The sequence below is a fragment of the Sturnus vulgaris genome, chromosome 10 (genome assembly GCF_052056855.1).
Source record: "Sturnus vulgaris isolate bStuVul1 chromosome 10, bStuVul1.hap1, whole genome shotgun sequence".
Taxonomy (NCBI): Eukaryota; Metazoa; Chordata; class Aves; order Passeriformes; family Sturnidae; genus Sturnus; species Sturnus vulgaris.
The window spans coordinates 10,837,155-10,859,761 of NC_142252.1; the positions used below are offsets into that span (position 1 = coordinate 10,837,155).

The 22,607-nt window shown below is 38.6% G+C and overlaps 2 protein-coding genes across 7 annotated transcripts in view; both read right to left on the minus strand.

The window, feature by feature from the left end:
- Positions 1-149: 149 nt before the first annotated feature.
- On the minus strand, positions 150-17,358 carry GK5 (glycerol kinase 5). 3 transcript variants are annotated; one of them, XM_088170787.1, is made up of 16 exons: positions 17,177-17,358; positions 16,052-16,145; positions 12,966-13,041; positions 12,433-12,526; positions 11,333-11,464; positions 10,240-10,315; positions 9,549-9,610; positions 9,388-9,461; positions 9,004-9,064; positions 7,777-7,903; positions 7,351-7,455; positions 5,973-6,050; positions 4,635-4,698; positions 3,250-3,309; positions 912-1,045; positions 150-381 (listed from the first exon to the last, which is right to left on the minus strand). In XM_088170787.1, exons 1-16 carry the CDS (start codon positions 17,306-17,308, stop codon positions 245-247), a joined length of 1,506 nt encoding a protein of 501 aa, XP_088026913.1. In that variant the 5' UTR covers positions 17,309-17,358; the 3' UTR covers positions 150-244. The 3 variants fall into 3 exon arrangements, with proteins under 3 accessions (XP_088026913.1, XP_014733383.2, XP_088026914.1); XM_014877897.2 differs by having other exon boundaries at positions 4,635-4,738; positions 5,965-6,050; XM_088170788.1 differs by lacking the exons at positions 16,052-16,145; positions 17,177-17,358 and adding an exon at positions 14,888-14,973 and having other exon boundaries at positions 4,635-4,738; positions 5,965-6,050.
- Positions 17,359-18,105: 747 nt separating this feature from the next.
- Positions 18,106-22,607, minus strand: part of XRN1 (5'-3' exoribonuclease 1) — a 39,167-nt gene continuing 34,665 nt past the window's right edge. Inside the window, exons 43-45 of one of the 4 annotated variants that reach the window (XR_015805694.1) lie at positions 21,708-21,875; positions 19,409-19,544; positions 18,106-18,394 (exon numbers count right to left, since the gene is read on the minus strand). Coding sequence is in view for 1 of the 4 variants with exons in the window: in XM_088170785.1 (XP_088026911.1) it covers positions 21,834-21,875 (42 nt within the window). In the remaining 3 variants the exon portion in view is untranslated. Of the gene's footprint in view, positions 21,876-22,607 lie in introns of all 4 variants that reach the window. The other 3 variants (XR_015805695.1, XR_015805693.1, XM_088170785.1) reach the window with 3 other exon arrangements.

Here is a 22,607-nt window from a genome sequence, read left to right on the forward strand (position 1 = left end):
CCACCCAAAGGAGGTCACTGAAGGGACAAATGCTGCAGCTGGACCACAGCTGCCACAGGATGATGGGAAGGTTCATTACAGCATGGTAAGTAATCCAGCAGCAGGACGGGAACTGAAATACCACACAACTTATAATACACCATCACAAATTTCAGTAATGGTTTTTTACTGTCCTGTTAATGTCAAGATGCTATAAAACATGAATTAAACCATCTTAATTCTTCTAAAATTAAAATGCCAATTTCTACCAGTGTGGTGAGTGTTTCATTGCTTGCAGCCATGCATCCATAGCGGGTCTGTATTCCTCCGAATCCTTTTGGGGCTCAAACACTGCTTCTACTCGCCTTAGCTTCTTCAGTTGTTCTCTGTCTGTCCAAAATCCTATAAACAGAAAATTCATTCTCCAGCTCAACTGCAAATATCTTGTTTTTTAGTAGTTTTAATCTATTTCCAAGAGATCCAAAGCAGAAACAGAGTAAGAAATAACGAAAGCTTTTCTTTACCAACAATTTTCTCAGAGGGAAGCATATTTTTAATATTGTGAAAATCCTTTCCAATAGGATCCACTTGTTTGGAATCCTGACAACAGCGCATCTGCTTAACTGGGACACTTTCCAAGGAACAGCTCTGGTACACTGAAGTTCCCTTAGGTTTCATCCACAAAGTGCTTTTGGTTGCAGGCTCTTCTCAACGAAGAAGAGCCACAGAAACCAAGATTTAGCTGCTGTCCTACTCCTACTGTCTTAAAAATTTGTATAAATGGCAAGAAACAGCTGGTGTTACAGATTCTTATTAATTTACATTATTAACTCATTCTTGTCTGTCAAGGGTCTCAGCTTTCTTGTACTTTTAATTTCTCTTAATAACATGCATTATAAAGGGAAAAAAAAGTCTTTTTAATGTCTACATACCTGAAGCAAGGCCTGCTAGAAAAGCTGCACCAAGACTAGACATGTCCGCATTTGTAGGTTTTTCTATTTTCCTATTAATTAAATCTGATGTCATCTGCATGACAAAACTATTATTACTGACACCTCCATCAGCTCTATAGGGAGAAGGGAAGAAGTAGTTAAAAAAATGTGTTAAGTGCTTATTGCCAGCATTGCAGAAAACAACGTTTGGTATTTCACACTTATGCATAAATCTTCCTGTCACTCATGCATAAACGCATTTTCACTTTATGGGTAAATTTAGAAGACAGAACAAGGTGCCAAAAAAAGAAGAAGAAAACAAAGTTTATAAACTCTGAGAGGAATGGTAGACAGACAGGGACACAGAACACTATCAAAAGCTCTGAAAGTTCTGTCTTTTAAAACTAAACATCATCTTGGCTGAAATGTTAGGGTTTTTAACAAAACCACAGTTACCACCATGATATGACAACAGTCAAATCCATTACACCAAACAAACCCTTTCACGTGTTCTCAGATCTGAAAAAGTACCTTTGTCCTTCCTACCAAATCTTTGTATTAGTTAGATAAAATTCCTTCATAGCTGCTTCTTTTTAAGAGGAAGTTCAGAATGAGGCTTCCATCTGTCTATTTTATTAATTTGAGACCAATTTAATGGAGAAAACTATGTCTTATCAGTGCTGATATTTAATAATCTGAGATTTCAAAGTAATTACTCTTACAAACAAAATAACAAACAGCAATCATTCAAATGTCCTAGATAGGTTAATTATGCTCGTGTACTCCAATACCAGCCATGTGTGGAGCTGTTGCTCTATCAAATGTAGTGCAGAGAAGACATCTAGTGTTTATTGCTACAGAAAGGGTTGGGTAATAAAACCCATTAATTATAGGACATGTGGACTAAGGCTGAGGGCTCTTTCTTTGTGCTTTCCTCGATGGTGTTGACACAAGCAAAGAGAAGTAACAGGAATCTATAGAAGACTAATGAAAACAATGCCCAGAGAGCAGGAAGGAACAAGGAATACCAGACAACAGCTAAAAAAGGAATCAATTAATTTATGGGATAAAAACAACAGAAAAACAAAGGTGATTGACAAATGCAAAAGATGTGTAGATGTAAGGATGGCAGAGCAGTTTGCAACCCTACTGACAACCCCACTGAGCGTGTCTCATGTTTTAACATTTAATTCACAAGCTGAATGGCTACAAGCTGATTTTAGTTAAGTAATACAGACACTATATAAAACTGCAATTTTATATCCATGAATAAAAAAAACCCATCATCATACAATTTATAGTTTACATTGCAATGCAAATGGAATCAGAATTCTAATGCTCCCTAGCCTGTATTTCCACACTTCATATATTTTAAGAGTTTTTTAAGAATTTGCACTTTTAATGTGACTTCTCAAATTCTGGATGTAATTTTCTATGTTAAAAAGCCTCCTAAGTAATCAAAGTTCTTGTACTTTTCATTAAACCACTAACCCTGGCTGTTACTTCACCTTTGCCTGCTCTCTCCCAATATGCGATGGAAAAGAGAAACTTCACCTCCTTCCACTTCGGTACTCTGGCTTTTTTCCCATGGAGAGTCTTGATTTCTGTCTACATGCCTGCCAATCTATTCTTCCTTTGCAGAGGAACAGGAGGGATGGAACGCTGGCCTTTGCTCCTGACTGCAGTGCCATGCTGACCCCTGGCTGCCTGAAGGAGGAATTTTGTTGCAGAGCTTTCTGAGCCTCAGAGGGCTGGAGCTTCTGGCAACTGGTGTGCTCAAGAAAGGTCCCTACCAAAATGTGACACGTGGTCTTCCAGCAATGTTTAATTCAGCTACATGTTGGGCAAGCATATTCTAGGGATTACAGTTACCTTACTAATTTTGACGTAGTTCTTCAAAGATTAAAGCAAAATCGGTGTCTTAATAATTAATTGTAAAACTAATCTCCCTCTTTCCCTCACGAATAGAACCAGTTTTAACTAATGTCTTCAAAAACTTGTCTGTGAAAGACCCAGCACAGAAAATGTCAATGTCAATGTGAAAGAATGATGACAAAGGATAGAATGGCCTTTGTGGTAGGCATTGCTATATACACTCTAGTGCTACCTGAAAACATGGATATGCCTTCTTTTTAAATTTGTTTAATAATTAGAGAAGTACATTACTCCCCTATTAACAATCACCAATAGCTGTGGGTAGAGTCTACTGCTGCTTAAGTTACATTAACATTTGACTTGGAAATAATTTACTTCTAAATAGAAGAATTTTTACAGTAAAATAAGATGCATAATAAATCAAACTCTCATATATCAAATTTAAAAGTTACAGGGAACTTACCGAATAGTTCGAAGAGGAATGTGCACCTTCTTCACAATGATATCATAAAGCAGTTTGTTTCTTTAAAAAAATATTTTGTTGAATTAAGCATTTTATATTCCATAAAGTGTTTTCAGTATCTACATAGTCAGAAAATAAACGCAAAGCAAGAAAAGCCTCAGTTTTCTTAGAACTGCTGCAGTAGCTGAAAAGTTTCTAGAATGCATAAATGAAAAACCCAGACCCACTGAAACTGGTGTTTGGTCTTTGTCACTGTTACAAAGGCACAAGGATGGCTAAATCGTGGCCCACTCTATAGCAGGTCACTGTAGAAGGTTCATTTTTCCACTATCCTACTGATAGATTTCTAGAGATGCAATTGTTGATGTAACAAGTGGCTTAGAGTGAGGAAAGTCGGCTAACAGTGCTAATTGGAGTTCATCCAGCTATTCTGTATGGGGAATATCTGAAGCTTTTAAGTTTGACTTTTTCTTAAATCACTTCATTTAATAGGAGAAAATCTAAACACAAAGGATCTTTACTTTTTTCTAGTTATTTATATGCAGTATTTGAATGAGATGGATGAATTCTTAATATCCCTTAACATGCTCTTCAAGACACCCACATGTCAGTTCAGAAATTATTTCATCTCATGTTCAGGCTTACAGGGCAGAAGGAAAATGCATTAGAAACCAGCTGCAGCAATTCAGAATGCTGCCCTGGTCTAGTTATCTTTTCTGAGCTCTTTGCAGGAGATTTTTATGCCCAAAGTAAAGTTGTTGACTACATGGAAGGAATCACATCAATGCTCCCTAACTGGCCACAGTGCAGTGTGAGCCATGTTCAATCCATACTCAGCTACAGTTTGAGGCATGTTGGGGGTTGGCAAAGCAGTGAGACACTGATGTGGTATAGGAGTGACCAGCAGTGACATTTTTAGCTTTCACAGATCTGGAAGCTGCTGTCCATTCACAACTTTTAAGACGTTTAAGAGGCCTGTTACTTTGTTTTATACAACACCAAAATTTTAAACTTTAAACAAAAGCCAATATAAAGCTTCCAGCTTCAGGGTTACTTTAAACACAGCTGCAGAGGACTACAGCTTCTGACAAAACACTGTCAGGAGAGGAAGGACAAAATTTAAACAGAAAACACTTTTAAAATATGCAGAAAACAACATTATTTAAGAATCTCTATGTGGTTACTTAATGGCAAAAACTGAACTAACAAGTATACACAAATTTATTTGTAAAGTGTTAAAAAAAAAGGAAGCAGCTAAAACTCCTGTCCAGTGTAACAGTAGTGCATTGTACAAACTGCAGAAGTCCATGTATCCATTTAACACTGCTGATCTAAGTAAAAGCAAACATAAGAAAATATAAGCCAGATAATTTAGCAAGCAGTACCTGAAAGCTACAGATTCCAATATGGCTCGAACAAGATGGTTTCTGTTAGTGGAAGGTTTCAGCCCTATGAAAGAGGCACATAAATATGGGTCATCCCCAGAAACCTGCAGAAAAGATGTCACCATGAGTTCAGTGAATTGTATTTGTAGGCTTTTGTGAAAGAAGTTAAAGGGTAAGAAAAAAATAACTTACGACAATTACAGGCAGCATAGTGAAAGAAGAAAATTGAAAACAATATGTAAGAGGTTTATAGTGTTATTTTAGCCTACTCAGTGAACAGTTTAAATTGCTTCTTTCAACAGCAAAACGTTTAAATGACTTCTTCCAAATCAGACAAACTAAAGAAGACTAATCCACATAATTTCCCTTTAAAATGCATTTAAAGTGCACACTAAGTGTCTAGGACAGTGTACACTCATATTACTGGTATTGCTGCTCTCTAACAAGATTTCACACATGCCCCCTCCTGAATTCCTGAAAAAAAAAATGAATTGACTTTCAAAAGTAATACTGAGAAGGACAACAACTCTTTTTATTGATGTATAGTGAAATATAACACTTATATTGATGTATACAGTCTGTTACCAGTGACACTGAAGGAAGCTGGGATATCTGGAGAAGAAATTAAATTCTTCTGTGCTTTGTTCCATTAGCATACAGAACTTAGACAAAGGCAAGGTAAAGATGTTAAGTTTCTTCATTAGAAAAGACTAGTCCTGGGAATAATCAAACTGAGTACAATTAACTCCAACTTTTAGCAACACATCAAGAGATGAGCTCATATCACTGAAGCCAAACAGTTACTAAGAATTCTATGAGAGAAATCTATTATAATGAGTTTGATCATTCCCAGGAGACATGCTTAAGAATTATGTTTGCTTTTCATAACACTAGGACTTGCAATCTTGCTAATATTTAGATACTTTTAAATATTCTGATGAATTACAATCTACACCTTGAAAAATGGCAAAATAAAATTAATTATTTTAGAACAGTGATTAGAAGTATTGCCTCAGTCAAAGCTCTGCACTTCATAGCATGAAAGTTGTGACACTGGTCTGTGTCTCTGCAGGCACTGCCTGTGTTACTGGAGGCAAATAATTTAGTTTATTTATCCATCACTAATTTTCCTATTTGGCAGGGTTTTTCTCAAGGGAAGGAATGGCATTTAACCATTCTGATATGACAATGGCCTTCATGTATCGTGATGAGCAACAGGCAGTAAGAACCTCAATAGCACAGAATAAATACGTGATAAGATTAAAAAGTAAAAGTTAATTTTAATTGGGTTATTAAAATATATTATTGATTTTGTTATTAATATTTTTACCTGCACACCTGGAATAAAACAAACACCTTCAGAATCAGAAACACTCTGTGCCATTTCTGCTGTTCCATCTACATTGGTGAAAAGTTCTGTAAAGACACATAGGTTGTATAATGTTATAATTTCCTTCAATTTATTCACTTTGTCTCACTAAGAGATAAAATCTAGAGTCAGACTACTCTTTTTGTAATATTTTTAAGCAACATGTTATAAGGGAAACAATCTCTTCTCCTTTCTTTCATGTCCATCAGTCACATCAATAATCCCAAACTATTCAGATGAAGGCTAAATTCAAAAGGATCCTCTCCTATTTTCTATGCTGTAGCCTTTTAATCCTCAAGACATAATGGGAATTAAGAATGATAATGGCACCCTTAGACTGCTCAAACCTTAGATTCACAGAACATATTCTTCCCCCCATGCTGTTACTGTCAAGTCAACCACCTATGCTTCTATGGTAGCAACTGTAGGTCACAATCATTTTACTATGGACTAGCTAAAAGTCCTTTTATTTGCATATACCAATGATATCCATTTTAAGTACAGGTAAGTTCCATATGGATAATTACCCATTTTAATAATGGATTCTGAAGTAGCACTGACACTTGAGTCTGCAGCACTGAACTGTGCATTGAACTGAATCATTTCCTCCAAAGCCTCGTGGCTGTTACTTTCTAGGCTTAGTCAATGTTGGATGAAGACGTGAGGACCAATCTGAGTCATACTTAACCCTTAGGGGCACACACCAGAGCACATACATGTACACATGCACCTAAAGCTGACAGCTTCAAGAAATGTGGAATTCTGTGGTGAGTTACACTTGAGGAAAACCCTTCCCAGACAGTCCAAAGTTTGAGACACTAATCACTTTTTACTCATCCTAGTAAAAATGTACTAAATTTCTAAATAAGCCAAGTAAATTTTAAAGTTCTAATCTGTCACAAAACTGGACTGCGAAACCTTTCATTACAAAATAATAATAACAACCAAAAGGCACATTACTTCCACATGAAGCAACATATTGCTACTTGCAAAGTTCTTTATGTTACTTTCATACAAACCAAACCTATTATTAGTTATGAGATGTACAGCTCAAGACCTCTGGAAAGCAGATGAGGAGTAAAATGTTTCAGGAAAATGAAAGCCTAGTTAGGCAGGACGGTCTGAGGCAGAGACTGAAGAGATGACTGTGCAAACCAAACTGCCTGCAGCAAGCACCCTCAGCAGAGTACCTACTAAAAAGACTGCACATTTCTGCTGTCCAAAACATGTAGATTACTTCCTTCAATTATGAATAATAAAATCAAATCCAGTAACATAATTATGAACCCGTGAAACAGTTTCTTAAGCAGTTATATATTTCATCCTTTATAAAATTAAAGAACTTACCCATATCCTGAGCCCATTTTATGGCAGTCCCGAGGTCTGATATAGAGCCTTCAGTTAAGTAAACAAGTTCTTCCCCAATCTTCCAACCGATCAGGGGATAAAGACCTTAATTATTTTCCATGAAACAAAACACTCAGTTAAATTAAATGTTTCCAGAAAAACATACACAAACATTCCTCACAATAAACCCATCTAAAAAATATCAATTCCTTTGAAGAATTCAAGCTGAAGAAGCCACTGATAGAGGTTAAATGTGTTGTTTAAAACTTTAGTGATGGGATTACAAAAGAACTGAGCAAGAGATTGTAAGACCAAAGTTAACCTAAAAAATTGCTATTTCTTCTTTTGTGTACCCTCATCATTAACAGCTATCAAGGAACAGCTGAAAGAATAAAATCCCCTAAAACCAGAACTTGACTGTCGTACTTCCTTGTGATGCGAAGAGATGCTCTCCAGTATTCACATTCCAGAAACCACCTGTTCCCATTGTCAGTTTAATATCTCCTGGGTGAAAGCAGCATTCTCCAAACATAGCTGACTGCTGATCACCTACCTGTCAATCCAACAAAGACAATGGGACAAGTTAGCTACCAACCTGCAATATTGGGTTTGGAAATATCTCTGTAAACACTTTGGAGTTATGAACACAAGTAACCATTCAAGAACTGAGCATTCAGAGAGGACTCTTTTACAATTTCTTAAATATTTGCAGGCCATTACAAGAGTCAGACTTAGCACTGGCATCTAATTACACCATGTTTAGACACAACGTGAATGTCTGTAGTACTGCTTGCAACACTGAAAAACATTATGGAAACAAAAGAAGTATTTTGTGGTTTAATATTAACAAGGTTAAATGGGACATTTACAATCCCAGGGAGCAGAACAGAGCAGCTTGGCCTGAATTCCTCTTTCTCCAAAGATAAAGTTGAAGTTTTGAGGTCTTGCCTGTATTTCTCCTTGATACCCCTCCTGTACCAAATTATTCAATGTTCCATTTCTCCATAATGAGGACGGTTATTAAATGTATTTTACTTATGTTTTTGCCTTGGTGAAACAGTAAATTTACAGCTAGATTTATTCCACAGTTCTTTAAAACAAGTCATGTTAGCTAAGGGACAGTTTTTTAATTTATCTCAATTCAAGCAGATTTTGCTCCAAATCATCACTTTAGGTTTTCTTATCCAAATTCTAACTACTGAGGAAAGAACATGTTATTTGCAACTTCTTTTTAGTGAAAAATAAAAAACGGATAAAAAGTATCACAAGTAGATCTATTAACAAATACTCTTACAGTTGTTCTGTCTTACTGAAGTCAAGCCAGAATGGACTCTTGCATAACTTTATACAGAACAACTGATTTTAAGCCAGACACACACATTACTAGAGCTTGGAGTCCTACATTCAGTACTGAATCATTTGGTCACACAACCTTAATGGACCTCAAGCCTCTAGAAATCCCTTCTTGTTCCTTTCTCCTCCTTTCCCCTAAGGTTGTAGACTGGGTTTTTGGAGAAAAAAATTAACAATCAATTTTATTGTAGTTAAGTTACAGAGAAGGAATAGAGAATACTAATGAAAGAAGCAAGTACTAAATCAAAGACAAACGAGTAGAGTATAAACACACAGATTTAAGAAAATATTTTCACTTACCATTGCCATTATTGGAATAGGTACTCCAAATATTTCAGAGTCAGTTGATCCAAAGTTGAAGCTTAAAACAAATCACATTAAAATGACCTTTTTGTTAAACTGAAATCTAGGTACATACAGCCTGGGTCTAAATCACACATAAAAGGTAATGCTATTGATTTATTTTAAAGAAAATATTAAAACTATCACTTTAAGAAACACAGTAAAAAAGTTTTGGACTTAATATACTTTTATATAAGGTATAACTGCATATAAAAAAAAAATTTGTGCACCTGTGTATTATCTGGCCTATGCAGAATATTTAGTATTTCTTAATTAATCATAATTAATTTAGCAATTAATTTAACAGTTATCATATTATTTTAATTACGCCTTCATAGTTACCTTGTGTCTTTCACCGGTGGATAAATAGACATGGGAATAGAAAGTAGATTACACAAAGTGGGAGTCCAACATTTCTGAAATGAATGGAAAATGTAAAAACATTACCAATCCTCTGAGAAGCACAATAAACAGCAACACCATTCTTTGGGAACTGCACATACCGTAAAGGGTTCAAAAATGGCTGTAGTACTGGCATTTGAGTAATCTGTAGCATACACAGAACCTAGCATGAAAAGAAATAGAACAAAATAAGATTTTTAGATATCCAAATATTTAATAGCTTTCTTTAAACATCTCATTGGCTCCCATGAAATATAAATCAAGTGTGTATGAGAAAAATTGCAATGATACAATGAGCACAAAGATTTTACCTGCTGCTCACTACAATGTGCACACATTAATTACCCTATTTCCCCTGATGAACCTGTCTAGAACAGCCAAAAGCAGCACATCAGCTGCACCAAAATCATAATCTGACTCCTCAGGTGTTAGTCCTCAGGATAGAAACTTGTAATTCTTCCACATTTCTAACAATTCTTTGGTCTTTCACAGATACTTTTCTTCAGTCAACACCAATTAGCTCTGTCGGTCCTCTTTAAATCTCTTTAAATCCTACACTCTTAGAGGCTGATTACACTGAGTAAATATTTCCCTTCCAGGCAGGCCCAATGAATAATTAATTCAGGAGTTCTTTTTGTAACAGTAAATATGTTTTGATTTTTATCAAATATACAGAAGTACAAATTGCAAAAAAGTATCTGAATTCTAGGATATATAAATGACAAGTAATGAACATAATTTCTTAGATTACAGTGTGTTTTACTGATATTTAAGAGGAACTGCAATATTCACCTTTAGTCAATCTATACAGTAACCACGTGTCAACCGTCCCAAAGCAGCAGTTGTTTTTTTTGGCAGCTTCTTCAGCCTGGAGAAAAAAATACATGGAAATAAAAGTATTTACAACTGGATACAGTAAAAGAAGCATATTTATTGGTTTCTTTTATTATTTTCTTCATGATTAATCAGAATGTCCTCAGAAAATGTCTGATTGTAAACTTTTCTTCTAAATAGGCTGAGTTGGCTATTTAACTAATATTATCCTACAAGCTCATGCTCATAACAGAAAATAAGAACACTTTCTTACAGCTGTCCCTAAGAAAAGAAAAGCAATTAATCTTAGACTGTAGGGGCATCACAGCCTTATAAAAAGAAACTTACAGTCACAATTATAACAGTGGTGAAAGAGTGTTGGATAAAGAAAACAAGGTCCTGCATGGTGAGTATTAGAGCAGTGAATATAGCAACAAATAGCTCAGGGCTCATTAGTGCACTAGATTAATCGAGCACAATTTATTCCACGTGCATTTTCCAATGCACAGAACTGAAAAATGAATTGTGCAGTATGGTATTTGTGAAACTGTAGAACACTGGAACACTGGAATAATGCAGAGTGGAAAGGTAAGATGTCCCATTGAAAATAAAACCATCATGCAAAATCAGAGTGCAAACAGCTTTAAAACAAAGTACAATCACTAGGTGTATAAATTTATCAAGTGAAATAAGATGATTTTATTATGTTGCTTATGTATGAAGAAAGCTTTTTACTACTACACATTTCCAGAATGAGAGGAAAAATGTGTATGAATGTAAGTCACTATGTAGGTAATCAGGCTTTGAACATTAACAGAAAAAATTATTTCTGGTTCCTCTGAGAAGAACGAGCAAGACAAAACTGAAGCAATTACAGGCAACATCACAAAGTCATGGAATGGCCTCGACTGGAAGGGACCTTAAAGGAATTCCAACTCCATAGCCATGAGGAGGGACACCTTCCACTAAACCAGATCACTCAAAACCCCATCCAGCCTGGTCCTGAACACCTCCAAGTCACAAGCCACCATTATGGCCTAAGAAACCTCTTGTTTTTCCCTTTCCAGCTTACCTCATGAATGTTTTTAAAAACCCATGACAACTTCATAGAAGTCTGATGTGTTGAAAAAGTAAGAAAACTGGGTACCAAATATCGATCACTCCCAGTCAAGAAATGAAGCACTGTAAAAATAACATGGATTACCTGTTTCAAAAGAAAACAGTTACTTAATTTTTAATCCTGCCCTTTAAAGGTTAATCAATTACCTTTAAGGAAGACAACACAGATGAAAGCTGCTGACATGAGATTAGATTCAGAAAGCTAAATCTCCTTTAGAGGATCCTTCTGTAGGATTATGTAATGATCTTCATATCAACAGCCAGCCTTCCTGCAACACACACCACAGGAAAGAGCAGCTGCTTTAAGCAAGGCTGCTTTAGCACTTTCTGCTGGAGCACTGACAGCCACTGCTCTGCATTGCCAACACTGGTCACCCCTGTGAGCACAAATGCATGATGTGGCTGACAGCATTACACACTGTTATTCCAGTGGAAGTTCTCTTACAGTTGACAGGCTCAATCATGACTTAATAGATTTACCAAAATTTAATCATTAATCAAGTTTTCACAAAAGAAGTAAGTGGCAAACCCAAGAATTTAATTTCTTATTGTGACTGTGCTGGTTAGTTTCCACTTAGAGGAAAAGTAACTTCTGTTTTTGTACTTAGAGCAAATCTTTCTCTTCTAAAGAGAAAGACACAAACAGCATAAAATGTACCTCCTATAGATAATCTGAGCAAGGGTACATGAAAAAAACTAGCCAGGAAACCAAAAGCCCAAACCACTTCCAATGCACACCTACCTACATCCAAAATCTATGCTGTAATGGTGTTAACATGCAATGTTTTAATATAACAGACAAAAAAATAACAAAATGAGCCTTAGACCTACAGGTATCTCTTTCCATAATAATTACTTTAGGCTACCAGTACTAAACCTTTTTTTTCTTTCATCTTCCATGCTAATATTGCTCAGTTAAATGTTTTAGGTCACAGCACATCACATCACCATGTGAACAGGACACTTGCAGTATTCCATATATTGACCTTACTTGTCTCAAAAGTTAAATGGCTCTAATATATCCAAGCAGCATCTACATAAATATGGTTTTACCTTCAGCAGAAGGGACTTATTCCAGGAATTCACAAGGTCAGCACTTCTTTGGTCTTGCCAACTTATAAAATTATGAAAGGGTTTCCCTGTCTTCCTGAAAAACAGTATTTGAATGTTTAAAGCTACAGAACACAAATTGCCCAAAACATTCAACATTATTCACTATTTCCAATCAGGAAAACAAACACTAGGTCAGTTTCTATAATAACTGCATATCCTTCTGGTGGATTTGAGGAATTACCAAATCAGCACATAGACATCTGGAGTGTTAGACTTCTCACCAGAATTAAAAATGCATGTGTATTCGTCTCTTCCAATGTGCAAAGAACAAAAAGGCCACACACTCACAGTCTGTTCTGAACTGCTCTAGGGTGTGGCTGTGCAAACGCAAGAGAACATGAGTGACTTGACAGTTTTTTACTTTTGACTTCAACACTTCTACAGCCTACTCCCATCCAGTCTATGAATACAAATGAATACAAAATTCATTTTAAAGAACAGAATTCATTTTAAAGGACAAACAACATACATACTTGTGCCATGTAATGAAAGTTCCTCTCTGGGTGGAGATGCCAAGACCAGCAATTTGCCTCATGTGAAGTCCTGCAGCTAAAAACCAAAAAGAAATGACAATCACAAAAAAAGCATTTAGTTGGAGAAGCAAACAAAAACGTAACTTCTTCAATATAACTATAAAACCTATGGAATACTTAGGAAACTAATAGTTCATAAGAATATAAATCTCTACAAATTGTTCAACAAAGTGTTTAGAGCAGTGAAATATTAGAGAGCTCTGAGTCAGATAATTGATTCCAAATCAGATAAACAAACCCATGTATTTTCCAAAAGCAGTTGTTGCACTCTGACCCTTTCCACCCTCTGAAAGGTCTGTTGGTTGATACTTAATATGAACAATCCCAGAGACAGGCAAGTATATTACATATGCCCATGTAATCAATTAAAATGTGTATTTCACATGGATGAATGTGAATGAAAGCACCAATGAAAGTACCTTTACAGACTTACAGAAAGAATTTCTATAAAGAAACAAAACTAGATTGATCCTGCAGGCAGTAAATAGATAAATGTGAATATGCCATGACTTTTTGCATCACTTTCATAATGACATGTCTCACTTTAAATATTTCTTAAGCAACGTTTCAAAATTCCTAATAATGAATTTGCTTAAACCAGGTACCACTGAATGCAACAAAGTAAACTTTAAAGTCAGAAGTACAAAACTGTACATTTGGATATACACCAATTTTGCTGTTAAACCTTAAATTCAAATAACTGCTACAGAACATTTCTTCTAATGTAAGTGTAAATAATTAAATATGTCCACAGCTATTTTCAAAGCAACTCTGGTCAACTTGCTAATTACCTCCAGCCATATTTACAGAAGAAAAAATACACATTAAAAGAACACACATTAAGAAAATATGCATTAAAAAATTTCTACTTAAATGACAGACTACCCACCCTGTCCTAAGTACTGTTACCCTGAAGGGCTCTCAATCCAGCTCCTTGAACAAATCACAGGTTAAGCAAGTCTTGCTCATACGTGTTCTCATGTTAATTTTCACGTGCAAAGTTGTTCATTTGTGTGAGAATGTCCTGCAGACTCTACACTCAGCATTCTCAGTGACAACTACAGAAGGGATTTCACAGAGAAAGGGCCAACCTGTGCTGCCCAACTCTATGTGTGCTTCTGCACTTCCCCTTACACTGGGTCCTTGCATTCCTGCCATCAGTACTATCAATTCCTCAATCAGCTGAAAATTAAACCAGTGCTTTCGCAAGGCAACCTGCTCCAGCTGCCTGCACAAGTGCTGCTGGTAGCAGGAGTGTACAAAGAGGAGGACCTGGGAACAGGTGGCCTGAGAACAGCACTATTTCTTTTACAGGAAAAGCCATACAAGCACTTCCACAACTCACTAACTACTGGTATGTGTTAACTCCTTCCCATCTCCACAGTCTGCACGGTCCCACCACTTTCCCTGTGTCAGCTATCATGCTCTCCAGACACTCACATAAGTGGAGCTAACTTCCATTACAGACAAAAACAAACCTAAAGTCAAACATGGATATTTTTCAGTTAAGGTGTCCTTTGGATGGAGTGCTACAGTTAGAGACAGAGTTGGGACCGTGCAGCCATAAGTTTCCACCTTCAGTAGTACTGAACTACAGCAGCTCATCCCCACGTGCATGGAATCACGTTTAGCCCCACAAGCCCTGCAAACCCGAGTATCACCGTGCTCCTTCTGCTTCCAGACAGTCATTCCTGCCCCTGCTACCACACCCTCTCTTGCGTCAGCACAAACACTGGTGAAGCTCTGCTGGCATAAACAACTGGACAGTGATTCGACTCAGGAAACTTCCCTAGACCAGAAACAACTGTAAAAAGGGGGTGGCACTGCTTCTTTTGACAGCACTGTGAGTTATGATTACTTACACACCCACTGAAAAATGACTTGTCAACAATGCGTGCAGCTTGGCCACAAGGAAATCTTCCCTTTTTAAAACTAGCTGAAAAGTCTTACTTCCTGATTTGTCCTACAGAATGGAAATGAAGGAAGACAGTAAGGTCTTCGGGGGTTGAGGTGGCATTGCTGTTCTTGTGACCAAACGGTTATGGCTGCTGACAAAACAAGAGCCCAAAATAATCAGCTTCAGCTTACACCTGGTGATATTTACTTTCCCTGTTCCTTAGGCAGCATTCCAAAGGAAGGGACAAGCAGTTGTGCCATAAGCCATATTTGAAGGCAGAGCAACACTGGAGACCAAGCAAGAGGGGCTGAACAGGAGGAACTGAATGAATTGAATGAAAGAGTGCAATGAATACACACAGGCCAAGGAGGCTGAGGCACTGTGGGAAGGCAAGCTGGGGTCCATCTGACATCAACACAGCACAGAAGGTGATCCAGGATGGATGGCAGAACAGTGGAGATGGATTTAATATGAAAGCTATGGAGTTGTAAAGAGTAAGAACTAGGTTAGAGCAGCATCCAGAAAAGCAGGGGAAAAAACCTAGAGGTTTGTCAGAAAAGAGAGTTGTATGTATTTAGTGTGTGGAGCACCAGGAATTTTTAGGCTAAAGTACGGATAGAAAAGAACAGTAATACACGACTAGGACAGTAAGAACCACTTAAAGTTTGAATGGAAAAAGTAGGAATATCAGGTTGCAATCGAGTGAGCACAGCTCTGCAGCATCCTTCATTCATTCCCTCATACACACACATACAGAGTGGCCATAGAACAATGGGGCACTGGAAGGGGAACAAGTCTGCTCTCTGTTCCTGCACAGAGGCATCTGGACGAACAGACACTGGGGAAAGATGTATATACAAAAAGCTGGAGCAACAAAGTGCTGGCTCTGATGCGTAAATCAAGTATTCACATTGCTTCTGCTTCTACTTCAATCCTAATCTGGCCCCAGTGAAAGGAAAAAGGTAATTGAAGTGCCCTATTTTATATAAGGACTGAATAGGCCTTAAAGCATGTTGTAGACCTGTGCCCAGTGATGATTTTCAATACCAGCTAAAATAGTTTTATTACTCAAGTAACTAACCTTACTAATTTTGATAAATAAATAATTTCTCAAAGTTTAAGCCCTTACCTTGTACAGCCTCTTTTATTACACCAGTAAATTGACTCCATAGCACTTCAGGATCTAATTCAACCCACCCAGGACGAGGATAAAGGGATTCTACCTGTTCAGGAAACACAAGTAACATTATTATGATCCCTAGTTCACAGAAACCAGTAAATACATTTGGGTTTGGGTTGTTCTGTTTTGTTCTTCATTTTGTGAATCTCCTGTGAGAGTAGAAACAACACTGTAACTTTGAAAATATTGTTCAACCTGTGTGTGTGATCTCTAGACCTCCTTTATTCAGGGGGAATAAGGAAGCTCAAACCCCTTGAAATACCTAAGTCCAAACCTCTTGGAATAAAGGAACGGGTAAAGCCCTTTTCAGAGCTGCAAACAGGAAAGCAGGTGTCTCAGAAAGCCATGTCTGCTTCACTGCTTAATTCAGACCACGATACCTCTGAGCTTCTCAATGGCAGCACAGCAGGCCAGGGACCACCTGTCAGATAAGATCCCAGCCACAGGGAGGGTCAGCTCCACCGAGAGCAGCCCCTTCCATTCCCGAAATCCACCAGATTTCTTACACTTCTCTTCGCTGCAAGCTTTTCATTGCAATAGATAACAGCAAGATCACGAGTTGTACGAACCAGAAGCAGCCTGAAATTCATGTTCTAAAGTTGACACTTTTTCACACGACGCTGTTACATGATGGGATGCGTGTAAACACAAGTCCTACGCAAGTCTGAGCTATGCCCTCCTAACAAAAGTGGTTTTGTTCAGACAGAGATTAGTCCATAAGTGACCGAAAGTAAGGTAACCGGGAAAGCTGAGAGGGGGAGAGCGCGGGAGTAACGGGGTGATCGCTACGGCAGTCTCGCGGGGGTCGGGGGCTGTGGGTTTCCTTCCACGCCTGGAGAGGGGGAGCCGCTCCTGTCCGCCCTGGCTCACGGGATGCCCGCGCACCGGGACCAGCCGAGCTGGGCGAGCTCCTCCGAACGGCGAGCCCCGACGGGAAACCCCCGCAGCCTCTCGGGGGCCCGCAGGTCGGAACCGCTCGGAGCAGAGCGAGCACGTTCGGCCCCGCCCGGGCGCGAGACAGGTGCTCGGCCCGGCTCCGGAGCGGGACAGCGCCCCGCACCCGCCCGCACTCACCTTCCTGTAGCTGGAACCCCTGACGACGGCCGCCCGGTCGTAGACGTGGCACTTCACCATCGTGCTGCCCACGTCTACCCCCAGCACGTACCGCTCCGGGGCGGCCCCGCCGTCGGGCTGCTCGCACGGCATCGCCCGGCGCGGCCCGGCGCGGAGCGCGGAGTGAGGGCGGCCGAGCGACCGCGCCCGCCACAGCCCGCGGGGGGCGGGCGCTCCTGCGGCCTACGGGCGGGGGCGGCGAGCGGGGCCGCCAGCGGGGCCGCCGCGCGGGCAGGTGGCGCCCGCCGGGGGCGGCCGGGCCAGGCCGCGGCCTGGGAGCAGCGCGGGCGGTGCGGCCCCGCCCGCCGCGCCCTCACCGGGGAGGTGGGGCCGGGCCCTCGGCCCCGGCATCCCACGGACACAGCAAGAACACGAAAGCAAAGCCTCGCGTTTCGCCTGTGCAATCTCTACATAAATCTACCACATGCACTAAGGAAAGGCTTTTAGTTAAATACCACATGTTAAGGGCTTTTCTAAAAGGCTGAATTCAGCGAGCCCACTGGGAGAGATGCTCACGGTGCCATGCTGACCCCGTGATCAGAGTGCCTGAGCCCAAGTTCTCCTTACAGTAATCTCCTTTACAGTATGTCTGCTCCTGGGATTTGTCACTGAAGTCACTGAGTATCAGTGAACAAATTACACATAGTTGCACAACGTCAGGAGCCGCAGCAATTCTCTGGTGCCATCAGTTTGCTTTACAGAGGGGACGGCATCCAGAATTACTGTCGAAACAGAGTTAGTGACACAAATGTTCCCGTACTGCCCTTAGATGGGGTGGTAATTTTGAAACAGAAACAACCAGAAATAATCACAGTAAACCAATAAAATTCAGAATGCTCAACCCCAAACTAGTAGAATTTAACCCAAATGTAATCAGAAGAGTTAGTCAATTGGTTTTAACTCATTTAATTAGAGCAGAAAAAGTAAAAACAAAAAAATACATTGAAAATATTCCCCCCTTTCTGGTTTGGCCCCTCTTAGAAAAAAATTGTACCATGAAAAACAAAACACTATTACTTAAGGTAAGTCTGGATCTTTAAACCAGGAATACTACTAACAGTGGAAGTTTTAAGAAGAGGCTTCTCACCTCACATGGGCAGTTGCAGAGGTCACTGGGACAAAGGTACAGATCACGGGGAAGTGAAAGAGAAAGCCAAGAAACGATTGCTTTACCTCTCCCTAAGGAACAACACATTAAAAAGTCACAATCTCTTTGACATTTTAGTCTCTTTAACTGTCTCTTGACATATAGCTAATAGATGTATGTCAGAGACGTACCAAGTACTTCAGCATCTGATAAAGAATACTTTCCTTCAAACTAATTTATCAAAACTAACAGCATAATAAAAATAATTACTTAAAACTTCTGATGAAAGCTCCCTCAATAAGATTCAACATGTGTAACTGGTATAAAAAGCGAAAACCTCTCCAAGCATTCAAAAATTAAGAAGCCTTAAGAAAAAAGGCATCTAGACATCCTTTGTGTTCTTAAAGTATCAATACAAGGACGGCCTGCCTCACTACAAGATTAAGCAAAACTTTAAAAAGAAAATTGATGCAGGTTACTTTTTTCTTTCTCCTAATGTAACAAATACACACCCTTTTGATTGCATGGAAGTGACCATGTAACATCAATTTCTTCTCGCAGATCTTAAATTGTGTTTAATATGTTAACGAAGAATTTAGATGTACAGAAAAAGATAACCTGCACCAACTTGCAAAATGTCAATGCATAATAATCTTAGTCATAGAAAGCATATACTAAAATCACTTAAATTTATGAGAGGCTTATGAAATACAAATTTGTATTTTTATTTTTGTTCTGTTTGTAATGTCATAAAAGTAATGCAATAAAAGAGTCAATTTGTTTTGGTATGTGCAAAGCGTGTCCATACATGACTTACTTGGCATTAGTTTATATTGTTCTGTCATAATAATCACTCCCACACAGGCACTCCTTGTCTATACGAAACCTATTGTCACCCTCAGAGAAAAAATCTTATTGTCAGTATGCACAAAAGCCCCAAGCTCATCTTAGCACAGGCAAGAAACATTCAATTTGAAGTAAAAATGTAGGGACACTTTCCTGGCAACAAGCCTGCATACCCATACGAGCCCCGAGTCCTGTTTGGGTGAGAGCCTGTGGGTGCCTGCTCAGAGAGGGAGCTGGCACACCTGGGCCACACCAAGTACCTCAGCAGCCATGTCCTCTACTTCTGCATCTTCTCTGCTGAAATCCTCAGTTTCTTTGCTCTCTGGAAAACGTGTCTGGTCTTATTTTTTAACAGGGTTATCAAACCAAATGAAGGAGTGAAGGCACTCCAGGGACCTGTACAATGTTGTAGCAAAGAAAAGAGTTATTAAGTAAAACCAATCAAATGGCAGAACATCAGGTTCAAGAAGATCCTACACTGCTAGCAGGGACAGCAAAACCCTTACCATGAGTAATTTATATTGAATGTTTTTAAACAATGTCATCACACTCATCATGTTTCAGTAAGGAAGAAATACATTTTATAGGATGATGCCAAGCAAGAGACCTTGAGAGATGGAACTGCTACAGACCCAGCAGACCTAATTCCCAGAAAGAAAACGTTATCTTGACAGTCTTGATATTTTCTAGAACCAGATTATTAAATAAAATTTCCAAATTAACTGTATTTTGAATAGTTAACTTGCTTTTTGAAAAATTAAGTATTCTCAAGTGCATTTGTTGTGTGACTGATACATTGGAGCATCTTCATTCACTCAAGGCTTCCAGTATGAATCAAACTTGCCACTGGAACTGCTAACAGGATTCCAGATACTGAAATCTTGCAGAGCAGGACCCAAAATTTGTAATGCATGGGGGTTTTATCTTCTCTTCCTCAGCTGTTTTTTTGGTCAAGGTGCATCTATCCTCCGACTGCCTCCTCAAACTGAGTTACCATGTCACCCAATTAGATCTACCTTTCTAGCAAGTTTTAACATTATGAAAGCATTGACCCGGGGCCCTTTGTCAGTTTGCACATAAACAAGAAAGAGCCCACTAATTTCTTTTGCTCCATTGGCTGGTGCAGCCCACATCCATCATTCTTTAAGACTCACCTGAAAACTTAACAGACAAACCAAAATGAAAATGATCTTTATGCAAATGTTGCTGCAATAATTGACCAATAACTCATTCTCATAAGTTCCTCCTGTACTCCTGCCAGAAGTTACCACTCTCCCCGAAGTCAGGAGACAGAACCACATGCAATGACATCACTTGATGAGTCATGTTAGGCTTGTGGGTAATTTGAGCATTAATTAGGCAGCCATAGGATGTTTCTTAAGCAGTTCCCTTCTTGCTAACCATCCCACCCACACACTACAAACTGTACCACTCAGCTGTTCTTAAGGAACATGGAGGCTCCATGATGAGCTATCATGAAAAATAACAGGGGTGACTGCCAATCAGATTAATTCCTTGATAAGCTTCATAATGTGGCAACACAGTTTGGTAAGACCCAAAGAAAGCAAGTAGTAAGAGGCTGGTTAATCCAGGATTATCACTAGAGAACTGCACATTAAATCTGTGCCCACATGCATGAGATTCTGCACTGTGCTTGAGGCACAAGCAGTCCTTCCTTTCTGCCAGCTCTGCAAAACAAGTAAACTTGGACAGAAAATGAGGTGGACTTTAGGCCAATCAAGTTGTAAGCCAAGAATTTATCTGCCAAAGCAAGTGAAGTGAAAACTGGTGTACCTACTCTGTTAATGTTTCATTATATGCCCATTATTTTTATTCAGCCTATGGAATTATCTACATTTGGAGAAGAGCAATGTGTATTAATAAGATTGTGTCCCTCATCCTCTGGATGTCTCTTAAGGAATTATTTTGTGAACTGAAAATGACATAACTATGAATAATTTTAAGAAAATGAGTGATTGAGTTCTTGTATATATATATATGTATATGTATGTGTGTACATATATAAATGGTCACGTGTACCTAGAAAATTCAGGGCTGAATAGCTCTTTAGAAGAACATTTATTTCAAGTCTAGAAATTAACAAAAAATATAAAAAAGCCAGAAAAATGGCCATCAATGAGGTTTAATTATAGCAAGAGAATGGATATACTAGAAGCTAAAGGGATGAAAAAGCACTTAAGAACTACTGTTTCAGTAAGACCTAGCCATTACAAGTAACTGCAACTACACAAAATAGAGGACTAACTGTGATTATCAGCTTTCATAAAGTACTGCCAGTCCACTGAGGTTTTACCATAAAAAAAAAGTTTTAATGAAAAATGCTTTTTCTGTCCTTTCAAATAATAGGAATTAGGTTTACTTTATGCACTTCATAGCATTGTGACCATTCCTTTGATGTGTATTGTATTTCAAAGCAGAAATGAAACAGGAAATCTGTAAATTACAGAAAAATAAGAGTAAACACCCACTCAAAAACTGACAGCAATAAGGAACTGTTGTTGGAAGCAAGGATTCTTTTAATAAAGAACAGCCACTTACCTCATGATATCAGATTCTTCAAAACACTTATCAGTTACAGTCTCAATAGTCAAGGGTCCTCATGCACCTGAATTTGAATTCTTTTGGCCAAGAGTGTGTATTCAGACTGCCCTTATGCCTGTGATGTCACTTTGTCCCCTTTCCAGATACAGAAAGAGAAGAACATAACTGTGTCTCAGTAGTAAGGAAGGCTGATTATGGAATACATAAGGAGATCACATTGCAAATAGAATTAAAAAACATCCTTACTGTAAGTAAAATTATTTCTTTGAGATTCCTCACTCTCAGGGGTCATCTATATAATAGTTCCGATCAACTCAATTAAATTGAACATGGGAGTGTCCATGCAAGACTTAATCTGCAATAACTGATATATTTTCAAGTGATTTAATTTGCTTGAATTTTCTTTAGCGCTATACATTGAGATAGCAGAACTCACCATGCAGGGTAACAGAAGCTAAGAGTTCATTGACTAATCATTTGAAGATAGTTTATGAAATGCAAGATTTTATCTTGGTGCCTTTAGGTTGAGCAATATGACCTGAGTGTTTATACCAATCTGACTCGTTCTATACAGAAACAGCAAGCTGCATACACAGTTACACAAAGTTGCAGCAGCTGGTCATGCTAAGAGTGTACTCCATTCTTTATTATATATCTTTTAGCTTTAAACAAACTAATTTAAACACACTAAAATGTGTAAGAAAGACATTAATATTCTGCTTCTCAGCCACCAGCTGGTTCTCCACCTTGTTAGCAATCCCTATGACTGAGCTTACTGGAAAATACGGGGTTGAGGTTTTTTTAATCTAATTGGTGACAAGGCCAAAAAAATTTTGGAAGATCAGTATCATGTTAAATGCTTTTAATTGCAAGGTGACCAATAGCCTTCTGAAAAAA

Bases quoted from the DNA above. Each gene is read 5' to 3' on its own strand.
- GK5 (XM_014877897.2), bottom strand. From the start codon at position 17,308: ATGCCGTGCGAGCAGCCCGACGGCGGGGCCGCCCCGGAGCGGTACGTG. The intron at 12,527-12,965 runs GTATGTATGTTG...ACTGTTTTTCAG, and splicing joins ACTTTCATTACATGGCACAA to GAAGACAGGGAAACCCTTTC. The intron at 10,316-11,332 runs GTAAGCTGGAAA...TTTTTTCTCCAG, and splicing joins TTTTTAAAAACATTCATGAG to GCTGAAGAAGCTGCCAAAAA.